General features: G+C 37.6%; 1 protein-coding gene across 1 annotated transcript; it reads right to left on the reverse strand.

Moving 5' to 3' along the window:
• Positions 1-10,560: 10,560 nt before the first annotated feature.
• On the reverse strand, positions 10,561-12,624 carry LOC148411642 (N-acetyllactosaminide beta-1,3-N-acetylglucosaminyltransferase 2). The gene is made up of 2 exons (XM_088434687.1): positions 12,499-12,624; positions 10,561-11,970 (listed from the first exon to the last, which is right to left on the reverse strand). The coding sequence occupies exon 2, from the start codon at positions 11,942-11,944 to the stop codon at positions 10,601-10,603; it is 1,344 nt and encodes a 447-aa protein (XP_088290813.1). The 5' UTR covers positions 11,945-11,970; positions 12,499-12,624; the 3' UTR covers positions 10,561-10,600.
• Positions 12,625-12,823: the final 199 nt, after the last annotated feature.

Consider the following 12,823-nt stretch of genomic DNA (forward strand, 5'->3'; position numbering starts at 1 on the left):
GACTGAATGATAGTTTGTTTTGGGACAGAAATCACGAGTTGAGACTGAGCGATTTCGGGATTACCCTTTTGTCCCTGAGCTCACAAAAATCTACGTTACTCTGCCGTCAATACCCACGGAAGTAATTTCTTTCATGCTAGGCACTAAACTAGCTTGCACATGTAGCCTATGTGATTGTAGCGAACAACTACCGATTTTCTATGGCCACTTTATCCTCACTCGGGTCGACGTCCAACTCATCTATCATGCACGTTTTTGGGTTTGTGGGAAGAGTACCCAGAGAAAACCCAATTGGGCACTGGGTGATCACGCAGGAAGCTGGAATTGAACCTGGGACCTCTGAACTGTGACGCGGACGTGCTAACCCCTCTTCCACCATGCCTTGTGAGTGTGTTCTCCAGGAAAGGAGAAATCGCGCACAAATGAAAGACTTAATTTTAAAACATTAGAAAAACTAATTTTTGGAATAAAAATTTGTAAAGACAAATAGCACACTCATTCACATCATCTTCTCTTAGATTTTTTCATTGATACATGTTCACATTATTTAAATATATGAAAAAATAAGTTATGAATGCAAAACCTTTTTATTGTAATGTAATATTATTCTATACACTAGGACATAAACTCGGTGTCATTTCAGTCTGTTAAATTGGTTACGTGAAGTAATTTTTTTCAAAATCCAGCAGGCGTTAGTATTTGGTGACACTGTGTCAACACATTGTGCCTACACACTCCGAAAACGTCTCATCAACCCATCACTATTAATTCCTATAATTTATTACAAAAACAAAGCAGGATTGGAGAAAAAACATTCTAAGCATTCATGTCTAGGTGAAGACGTTACTTGTTATAATCAGTTATAATCTGACAAAGATTTTACAGAAGGAATTAATTCATAAACTAGACAAAATTAGATTACTATCACAGCTAATCGTTGTCAGATACTTCCAACAAATAGCACACAGAGAAAATCAATTACTTTAGTATTTACTTCATTTAGTACCAGCCATTTTAGATTGTCTGTTAACCAAACGTGAAAAATATTGCAAAGGATATATCTCAGTACAATGATTGAAAGTCTAGACTCTTGTAAATAAACTTCGATTTTTGGGATTGGATGAGTTAAGAAGTAGATTTTGACAACATAGCAGTCACAATCAAAGAGAGTCTCCTCAACTGTTATTGTGAGCATGTCACACTATCAATCACTTCGTCAGCACATTGTTTTCTGTAGGTTGTGCACATTTTGACAGAATCTTCTGTCATGAATTTTAATTTTTTTCTGTAGACTGAAGAACCTATCAGTCACATTCACAAAACGTGGTAAAGGAATGTCACCTAAGGCCATTCAAAACACAATTCCAGGATTACTATTGATGTTAAGAATTTGTCAACTGAGGCCTGAGTAAAAGCCATTTCAGTATGAAAGATTGTTTTGATAGCTGATATTAGGACATCCTCTCAAAGAGACTAGTGGGCCCAATATTGTATATTATTCATGTGTCTGTGTGCATTTATAAACACTTGTCATTTATCTCTTTAAGGACATATATCTTTCTCAGGGCTAAGATGGTTTAAAGACCTTGAGACCTTGAGAGTTAGAGGACGTCTTGACTGGTGTTTGCTTATTCTAAGTTGTGTGTGTGGCTATGGAAGGGAAAGGGATCTAGGTAGACTGTGCGTGTTTGTGTGTAAGTGTGTGTGCATGCGTATGTGTGTGCCTGCGTGCGTGTACTCGCTGCATCAATTAAATCGATTGCAATGAGAACAGGTTGGTTTCCATTACCGATTTAATTATCCTCTATCAAACAAACATGATAGGACCTTGAGATCACTTAGGCTACAGTGTTTCATTCATTTATGCTCACACCGAAACACACATACTGTACAAAAAGTTGGCCTGCATGTTTTGTTTGTTTTGCACTCATGGCATTTCAAACACATAATCACAACTCTACATGGATAATAGAAAAGCAATATTATAAAGTTAAAAAAAGAGAGAGAGATAACGTTAATTATAGAATATTTGAAAAAAAATAGCTAACTGAATAATGGAGAAGACTTGGTCTAAAATAACATTTTTGTCAAATTGTTGTTAACTAATTCAGTGCTGGCTACTTACAGCCCTACCTGTGTTTTTTTGTAATGCACAAGTTAGCTTTTTAACTTGTTCACAGATAGCTATATTGAAACCATAAAACTTTGTGGGCTGACAGCCATCAAGTTTAAAATTTTAATTCCAACTGATTTAAATTATTCTGACTGGTCACAGTTGAAGTTTTTTTTTTTTTTCTTTTCAATTATCCCAGCTCATGGATCAAACCAGAATTGCCCAAATTTCTTTTCCGCTTATTCCCATAAAAATAAAAATAAAAAATAAAATAAATAAAAGTTGACAGTGCTTCCTGGGAAGGGCTCCCATTTAAGTCTTTTTATGTCAATGATGGCTAGCATTTTTTTGCCTACACCAGAAGCAAGGTGAGTGAAGTGTCTTGCTCAAGTACACATTACTCAGACAGAGTGGGAGTAGAACAAACAACCTCTCGAAAAGACAACCTCTCGGTTCCTGGACGACCTGCCCTACCGCCTATGCTTTAGTGACCATTAACCCCAGAAATCTTTTGTAAATCAACATGTTCACAGCAGCCTAAATAGTTTAAGCATGGTATTCTGATTTGATATTTCATTTGTGAAATATAAATTAAGTAGAAATATCCACCAGAGTTTTATCTATTTCATGCGGCAGCCATTTTGCTAGCTGCTGTCCGTTGAAAATTGCATCACAGCTGCGCAGGGCCCAGGTAAGCATCAATCACAGGTCAGCCTGTGAATGTCACAGAACCAAAAGTCATAAAATAGGTAAGCTATCCTGGTTGGTGACCTCGGCCCTGTGTGGCAACATTTTTAGTCGACAGCAAATTGCAAAATGGCTGCTCCCTGAGATAGAAAATAATGGGTGAGTTTTTTGCTTTGAGTTCCTCCAATACAAGATTAGACCCAACATTTTGTTACAAATAAACGGGGGTTGCCTTCCCATTTACCAAGGTTGGAAAAAATACCATTATGCTGAATTTTATTTCGATAAAGCTCTGCTCTCAAAATGTTGTAAACATTTTAACAGATGACTTCTTGCAGTTTGTAAGAATAAATAAATGAATAATAAAAATAGATAAAATTTAAAAATCTGGCCATAAATAAGGTGTCAAGTAACTGAAAAAGGCAAACAGCTGCTCGAGTATGGTGGAAGTCAGACAGACATCTGTAAGACGTGTCTGCTGGTGTCTGTATCTAATTAGGCTGAAGATTCAAAGCTCTCACTCTCACTCTCTCTCTTGTGTGATTACATAAGGACCTATGAGGTGAAATATCCGAGCGTCATGTGGGTACGCATACACCCCGTTTAGTCTGCACATGAAAGTGAGAGCAAGTTTGTTAAATGCAGCGAGTCGGTGCATGACCTAGAATCATTGAACAGTCTCTCATGGCTTCATTATGTTTCCCCCTTGTGTTTATTCTCCTCACATATTGCTTATTCCTTCTCATCATTTTTCTTGTCACAGATTCACCCTAACGTCGCCTTCTTGTCACTTGGAAAGTGCAAAAAGTCACTGGCTATAATAATCTAATCTCCACTCTGGATTCCATTTTCAGAACTGATTTGCTTAGCCTTTTAATTAATCCATCTTATTACTACTTCCTTGTTTTCTTTGAGGACACATACTGTATTATTTATGTCAATTTGTTCCAGAGGATTGTGCTGAACACCATGAAGTGTGTTAAAGGGACACTGTGTAAGATTTAGACCGTTTTTCATTAAAAAGGAATAAATTAGATGACTATAAATTTCAAAAACTTGCAAATAAATATGTATGTTCTAAACGACCAACAGTATGTTCTAAATATCATAGGTCTGGTAATCATTAAATTATATTATAGTACATGGAGGGTGGCACCTCTCTAGAGGCTGCTATGTTTGTTATAGCTATGGACAGTGGTAAATGCACACCTCCTGCTGTCCGTAGTGAAAAACGGTCTAAATGTCACACAGTGTCCCTTTAAATGAACTCCTCAGATGGAGCAAAAAAAAAAAAAATTGCATCACTGAATGCGTGAGGCACCCACAAGATGCATGGTATAGATAGTAACATGCATGTTAAAATTTGCAACTTTAGGGGACCAACTTTTAGCTGTTCTAGAGACTTGACAGACAGGACTGAAAGCAGGAATGGGGATAGGTGTAGATTGTGACATGTGATGCCAGCCAGGCCTAGCACACAATAGTGAATAGAAGCTAAACCAATGAGACAAGATCACTAAACCCCTCTAAGGTTGAGCTAAAAGTATTGATTTCTGGCAACCATTTGCATGTATAGGTCTGTTTTAGAGATGCTGAAGCACCCCTAAAGATAAATCAAGCGCCCTTCAAAAAATTTTGGGATCTTTCCTTTATTTGCAGCTAACACCTTTTTTAATAATCAATTGATCGGTCAATTGTTTTGTATACTAATCAATGAATCAAAGTGAAAAAACACAAATAATTTGTTAATGATTTCTTGGCTGGTTTGGTCCATAACATAAGAAAACCGGCAAAAGTGTTGGTCCTTGTTTCCCAAAGTAAAAGCAGATGATTGTAAATGTTTTATTTTGATTGACCATAGTATTAATGATCTGCTTTCATTAAGGAATAAAGAACTATAAGAATCTGTTAGACAAGGAACTGAAATTCTGAGCATTTTAACAATTATGGATCTCTTAGGAATTAATTAATTACTAAAAATAGTTATAAATGTTCTGTTCATTGGTTAGTTGTGTCAGTTAAATGGGGCTGCATGTAACATTTTATTTAATAATCAATTATCTTGATTATTTTTACATTAATTGGATGAAAAAGATAAAACATTTTTATTTACATCTCTTTATTCCAAGACATTTCAAATTTATAGCCCAATAACAAATGGAAAATGAGATTTAGTAATGGTTTGGTCCGCAACATGTCAGAATACAAGACCAACAATGGTGATATGTTTGATTTTTATTTATAAAAGTCATGTAGTAAAATCAGATGTTTTTTTTTTTTTTTTTTTTTTTTTATCCAGAACAAAGATGTCTGTCTACATGGAGGACAACAGTAATTGGAATATATTTACTGATGAGAGGCAAAATTTTGAAAGTTAAAATGAACCTATTTCTCAAAACATCTCACTTTCCAAAGTTGTTATTCATTTAGTAACCGATTAAATGTTCGATTAATAAATGAATCATTGTGACTCAAGTGTGTTAACAGTGCTGTTTATTTTCTTGCTTCATTCAAGAAAACAGTTTGTCCATTTGATAAGTAGATGATCGATCTGTTATCAAGTTTCACCTCTATACAACTACATGACTTTCTCTTGCTCTCTCTTGCTATCACTCTGTGTGTAAGGATAGGCATATTTTGAATGGTCAACAATACTGATGTGTCTCGTTTGTGACTCTGTAGGCAGGATCAACGCTTTGTGTCCTGGCCCTGAGTAGATATGGCCTCATCAAAAAACAGTAGGAATTTCAATGCTTTAATCCCCAATGGGTTTGAACTAATACAATTAAAAATTCAACTAATGCCAACCCGTGATATTTTCAACATAGTTTCTGTTCATCAAAACTGCAAATCAGAAGTGCTTTTCAAGTGTTGAACGCACCGGTGTGGGCACTTGCCAACCAGTAGAGTGGGACCTTTTCATTCACATGCCCCAAATATTTCCACTTACTTGGGAACTCCATAATCCAGATAAGGATGGCAGTAGCGGAGAATTATCACTTCCTACACAACAGAACCACTGCAGCATTTCACTACCTCCTGCTCCCGCTCTTCACTTTTTTCCCGCCTCATCACATCTCATTCTCTCCTCACCTCCTCTAGCGTTCTCTCATCTCCCCCACTGCATCCTTTCCTCTGAGCCTCCCCTCTCTGACTCACCCCAACATGTCTGTCTGTTCGAAACTGGAGCAACATCTTAATCGAGGCTCAGAGACGTGACGGGAATTTCTTAGCAACCCCGGCTCTGCAGCAGAGAAACACACGTTCACAGACACACATTTACACACACATACACACCTACACACACATTCTGCTTGGCAGCCAATTAGCAGCCTGCGATCCAATGCCAACCGAATGACTGCATGTTGATGAGCTGTCGGCATTGCGTGTATGCGCGTGCGTTTGTGTGACGAGCTGGTACCCATCACAGGCACCAAGGTATAGCTCGAGTAGATAGGTGGCTATCACTTGTATGTGTTTGGGGGAAAAGAGAGGGATTATGATGCATTAAAAAACATCTCCATTAAGGAACAGACTGAGAGAAGAACAAGGACGTGGGAGTTCGCATCCTGAGATTATCTTTTTGTGCCTGTGTGATGCTGTCCTGGTTCCTTTAGTGTTTCAGCATGTGTTTGCCCACAAGCTGTATTAGGCGAACAATGGAGATGATTTACATGGACCAGATCCTTGTTTTCTCCTCCTCTTCCTCCTCATCCGTCCTCTATTTTCGCTACCTCTTTTCTATACTCCGCTTTAGGGAGTTCATCCAAAGGTGAAACCACCTAGCAAAAAAATTCTGATATTCTCTTTGTATGTCAAAAATATTGACACCAGACTTGACACAGTATCCCCAAGCAGTGATGTGTTGTTTGCCAGTAGAGGTTTCATCATCTATTCTCTCTTTGTAGACGGAATGTGTCGAAATACCGAAAGAGAAATCTGCCTTCTCAGTTGTTGTTGGCCTACTTCCCCATACGGTCCGTCATACTGACTCCGTTCAAGTGTCTAAAATAAATACAAACTGCAAGATGGGAGGTTTAAAAAGACTTTTCAGTAAAAAGGTACAACTGATTACCAAAATAAGTGCAATTATTATGATTAAGCAAGTATTTGTAAAAATACAAGAATAAGTAATGCAACCCCCCCCCCTCCAAAAAAATGTAATTAAAATAAAGAATGGCTTGAGAAATAAATGAATGAGAAAGAATGATTTTTTAAACATAGGAACTTGCAAAAGAGATGTAAATCCCAAAGGATCTCTTCGTGGTTGAATAAAGATTAAAAAAAAAAAAAATCTCTTTTAATACCAATGTCATTTGAAAAAGTTTGTCACTGAAAATATGTTTTGTTTGCTGGACTTGATTTTATCCTGTTATAAAGTTTTTATTCACCATTTACTTGAACTAATATGAAGTGTTACGTAGCTATCTAACGCTGTTACACTAGTTTGTTGTTTGTGTACGTACAGTACTTGTATTTGTGTAATAGTATGTTTTATTTTTTATAGTATTTTGCTTTGTTTTGCTTTCAGGTTATAGTTCAGCATCTCAAATGTTCTCAATTTCCATACCTAAAGTTAAAAAATAAATTATGTGTCCTCTCAATGCCTACATTGAGTCAAAATTATCTAATCAACCTCTACATCGCGTATCCGCTTCAAAACACGATTCTCAAATGAGGTTTTCCTCAAGAGCAGTGGAGCGCTGTGATGATAAATCATTATGTGAGGCTGCCATCTTCTGGCCTTATGTATATGACAATCTTTAAAACCTGTTTTGATTTTATCAAATGAGTTTATTTGAGAGGGGGACTTGAATGATAATTTCCATAAACTATTAATGCACCCAAAACTGGCATATAGATACACTCTTAAATTTGTTTGTTATACTTGTTTGTTTGTTTTCATATCTATTGTCAATAAGAAGCCAATATGTGTAAAATGGGGTAACAATAATATTAATCCCATATAGCTGGTGTTTGGCCCAAATCTCTTAAATCACATTTAGGTAAAGTTCAGAATTTTTTTTCAATATATACTATTAGTCGGTCCACTTATGTGTGTGTATGGTTTTTTTTTTTTTTACTAATTAATAACCAATCTTGAGTGTTGAAAATTTCTGGATCTCTTTCATGATGCTATGTTAATATTTGAACAAACTTACCAATTTTGGGGTCTCCTGAAAAGGGATGACTGGAAATTCTGGGATTCTGACCGACACCACCGATAGACATCATCAACCATTGCCAATATTGTTTCAGATCACAAAATAAAACAGGCTACATGAGGTACAGGTGCATGACAACAATGCAAGCGGAGATTGGGTAGGAACATAACTGCTATTTATGAACTTTTCCATCTTTTTTATTGTGAGTAAATACATGGCAATATATATATTAAAAAAATAATGCTGGAGGTGCTTAAATGAGATGATACAACTTGTTTCTTGCTCAATGACAGGTGGGATAGACCTGGCTTTACCTGAAACCCAAGTGAGTACAAGCTCTAAAAAATGGATAATTAAATACTCAAAATAATTTCATCATCCAGTTTCATCAGCTCAAAAGGCTTATATTTTACAAAAATGTTTTTACAGTTGTTAAATAATTCTGCACCCTTCAGGTTTCTCAAATGCAATCTTTGACTGCTAGTTTTCTGGCAGGCAGTTCCTCCATAGACATGCCTGGAGTGTCCAAGTAAGCAGTCACGTCACATGCCCACACTCCGGCTCTTCCGGCATCTTATGTGGAAGTGTGCTTATCAATGTCAGACAACTCCTGGTAAAACCCTCATAGATAATTCCTAAAGAGCTACAGGCTTGACCTTTGAAGTCAGTCGACTAAAAACAGACTGAAATTCAACTGTCTGTGCATTTTCCCAAGCACTTATCTTGTTAAAGTGTCACAGTGAAGCGGAAGTCTATCCCATCAGATTTAGAGTGAGAGGTGAAGTACACACAGGACTGATCACCTGTCAGTCACAGAGCTGACACATACAGCCAACCATTCACCATTGTGTTGACAAATCGGAGACTTCAATAAACCTGATACATGCTGTGGATGGATTCAAACATAAAAACCTTGCTGTGGGGCATCTTTGTAAGTCAAAAATTACAATTACATTACAAATATGTTCAATGTACGCCTACTAGTCTAAACATAGCAAATTGATTAATGTTGTGGTTGTAGAATATGACTTAAGCAGCAAAATCCACTATTTATGTTTAGCTAAGCAGGTGGCCATTTTGCTACTTGCTGTCGCCTGAAAATGACATCACAGTTGCTCAAGCCTTAGAAGAGACGGCTCACCTGTTTTCTGAGTTTGCTCATGTGACGTTCAAAACCGAGTCGGGAAACAGGTGAGCCATGGTCGTTACCTGAGCCATGAGCAATTATGATGTTATTTTTAGCCAGCTTCATGTTGCAAAACTGCCACCGAAGCCTGAGATGGATTAAAAAGGATGGATTTTCCTGCTTGAGTCAAATTCCGTAAACAATATTAATCAGATTACCATGTTTAGACCTGTAAGGCCACACATTACTGTAAAGAAATGGTTTTACTTGAGTTACCCTTAAAGGTGCATTAGCAAATTTGAATTGTTAAAAATTGATGATTTCCACCCTTCAAGCAATGCCTTGATATAGTCACAACAACAACCGCAATTGCCTATTCAGGCACTTAGAATAGTCCAAATTCGGGTCACAGACTCAAATGCTGCAATCTGGAAAAGCGGGAAGTCTGATTTATCCCACTCGGGGGTCAGATAAGAATCCTGACTTCCCACCTTCTCCGAATGCAGCATATGACAAGAGTCAACATCCGAGAGGCATTAGACCAGTAATTCTCGTTTTGTTTTTTTTGTTTTTTTTGGCAAAAACCCCTCTCAGAACAAGAACATATTTTAATTATCAATAAACATTGTATAGGTATAATTAAAATGTTATTAAAATCCTTTTTGACACAAGAAAAGAAGAATCCTTCCAACAAATTATTATTTTACTTTTTACAGGGTTTATACAGGTTACAGGTTTGTCTGAAACAGAAAAACAAAAAGTGCATCAAAGTTCCTTATTCAAACGTGAAACATTTTTGAACCACTGAACCGTTTGATTCTGAAAAAATATTTTTAAATGAATAAATAATAATAATGGTAAAGTGATCGAGAAATAAAATATACCATCTGATGATGTGACGAATAGCTAAGTAAGAGCGATGCATCATGGTTGCAGATTCACATAAAGCCTAAAGATGTCTTCGTTTTACATGAAATGCCACTCAATCCCAAGTCAGCACTTTATTCAACAAAGTTTGAAAGCTGGTACTATATTTTTATCGAAGGATCACGCCTGCAATCACTGAAGTGAACAAAGCAAGGACATGTCTGTAATGACACACTTGGACACCGTGTTTAGTATTAGAAATGTCAAGTATCATTTATTACTTTTAACTTTTGACGGCATAATTAACTATTAATAACACAGGTAAAGCTATGCCCTTTAAACCACACAAAATATATCTAATAAAATGATTTATCACACAAAAATGTGATATCATTCTTGTCATATATTTTGCTTTTATCAAAATAAATAGCTGATGTTGAAAGGGCCCAAATGTATTTAGTTAGTATGTAATAAAGTAGGGATAATTTCAAATTAAAATATGTTATGTCACCTCAATTTTCCATAATTGTTGACAGAAATGCTACATAACAATCCACCCAAGACATTTTTAAGTAAACATACATGAACATTCAAGTCATCATGGTCTCATTCATCCCAATGAATCCAAATTTGTGAGAAATGTCAACACTGACTATGCAGATTCTGTAACTTGTGCCATAATGTCAACATTTGTTTGGGACTCCGCCTGTGAACAAGCAGCACAGATTTATAAGCGCAGGGATTCTCCCTGTCGCTTTCTGGGAGATCAAACGTTAAAAAACCTGGGTGGTGACTTGGAGACAGCCCAAGTCTTTGCAGGCACATTCCCAGGTAAACATCGTCAATTGGGAAAAGGCAAACTCTAGGAGACACCTTTTGTAGTCGTAATGCAAGCGAGCGGGAGTACACCACCCCACCTCCTCCTGCATATGTTGGGTAGACGCCTTTGTAGAAACTTTCTGGGATGTAGTATTTAGCAGATGGATCCCGGTTTGGCATTGCATTATTAATGACATCCCCCACAAACAAATCCATGTGAGTTTCATTTGTCATGGCCTGTCGGAGTTTGTGATCCTCCCACTGCTTGTTCAAGTAATCGAGTAGGGCACCAGTTCGGACGAAGACATCATCATCCCCCTTAAAGATGAACACAGCGGTTGGGCAGTATTGCTGGAGCCAATGCCAGAACAGCAAATCCTTCAGGGTCAGATTAAAGAAAGAGTCCCTAAAATCCCATTGAAGGATGTCCCTGTATTTTTGGTTTTCTAGGTCCAAAAAATTTTTCAGGTCTGGGTGAGGTCCTATACTTGAGTCCTGCCTTCCAAGCAGAAACACGGTACGCACAAATCCACCTTTCTTATTGAACTCCCCCTTCACAAACCCACTGTGCCCCCAAGTTTCACGGATAGCCTGCCTGTTTTCAAAGTTCCCCACTTGAGATTTGATGGCCATGAGGAGTATCGGATAGTCAAGACCAGTTTTTGTCTTGTTCCTTTTGCACATATTGGGTTGATTGATAAGGATTGGATAACTCCTGCAATGCATTGACCTGACAAATGTCCTCATTTGTTCAGGTAAATCTTTGATATCATATGGATGAGGACCAGAACACTTGTGCGAAACACAACCAGAAAGGCATTTGTCTCTAATTTGAGTTGAAAGTTTTGCTTTGGGCTCCCGCAATGGCCTAGTTGCATTTCCTCGTAATATTGGATTGTACTGACGGTCCAAGGAGTGCTGCAAGTGGTTCCACAGCGCACTTTGCTCCAGATGAAGCTTCCAGAAGGGGCTGAGTGGATGAGAAGCCAAGGCCCCGGAATTAGCTGAAATCCCTGGAGCAATGTAGTGGATGGTTATTTTGGGGGGACTGTAGGAGATGGTGACGAATATGGTCACCATGATATAAATCAGAAGGTGGCCGGTCATCATGCAAGGCAGCAAACACATGCAAAGCAGCCTCCCGTTGCACTTGCAGCATTTGCCCATTGCATCCGGTGAAAGCAGGCGCACACCTGTACACAAAACAAATACCTGTTTTGCTCTTTATTTACTTTAAGTAAAGATAAACAAATTAGCCTAAAATATTCCTTCTTTCTCAATGAACTATACCACTGCAATAGGATATGTTTATAACTCGCACTGCATTCAACCCTCTGGAGTTTTTATCACCGTGGTGATGGCCCAGTGAGATTTATTAACTCAGTGCATCATTCTTTACCTACCTGGAGTGGCATGATAATGAACATCCCCCTCCACACAATATAGAACCATGTTCTCCAATAGTTTAAAATATTTTGTCTTAGTCCCACAGTTACTTAAGTGGAATGTGACCAAAGTTTACAATCATAAATCATATTCTTTAACATAATATAAGAGGGATTTTTCATTTGGAACAATTGCAATAATGAGCTTCATGACCTGATTTAAAAATTCAACTGACTAAAAGACAAAAGACATTTCATAACCTTGTTTTGATAAATACAATGCATGAAAAGAAGAGAAGAAGGACAGAAGACAACTCATGCATGTACAGTACTTACAAGAAAACAAAGTTCTAAAAGAGGTACAGTAGATTCAGCGACGTAAAGTCCATGTGATTTACTCTCTCTTCATTCGCCTGGATGTCTTGCCAGATACAGTATGTTACTCTTGCCTGGTAAAGCATCACTGATGTCACTGAGGATGTAAAACTGCAAAACAAAGAAAACCTTCTTAAATCTAACAGTCCTTGGCATCTCCCGGTTCTGAGCAACGAGTCTCAGGTGAGACAGTGCAGCCATGCGCATGCGTGTTATTGTCGCCCCGTCAACCAAAGTCTATATTAAGGTGCATGGTCATATATATTTGAAGCAAGGAAGCGACACA

Source organism: Hippichthys cyanospilos, chromosome 15 (assembly GCF_059441005.1).
Source record: "Hippichthys cyanospilos isolate Australia breed blue-spotted pipefish chromosome 15, RoL_Hcya_1.0, whole genome shotgun sequence".
In the NCBI taxonomy this organism is placed as follows: domain Eukaryota; kingdom Metazoa; phylum Chordata; class Actinopteri; order Syngnathiformes; family Syngnathidae; genus Hippichthys; species Hippichthys cyanospilos.

Bases quoted from the DNA above. Each gene is read 5' to 3' on its own strand.
- LOC148411642 (XM_088434687.1), bottom strand. From the start codon at position 11,944: ATGGGCAAATGCTGCAAGTGCAACGGGAGGCTGCTTTGCATGTGTTTG.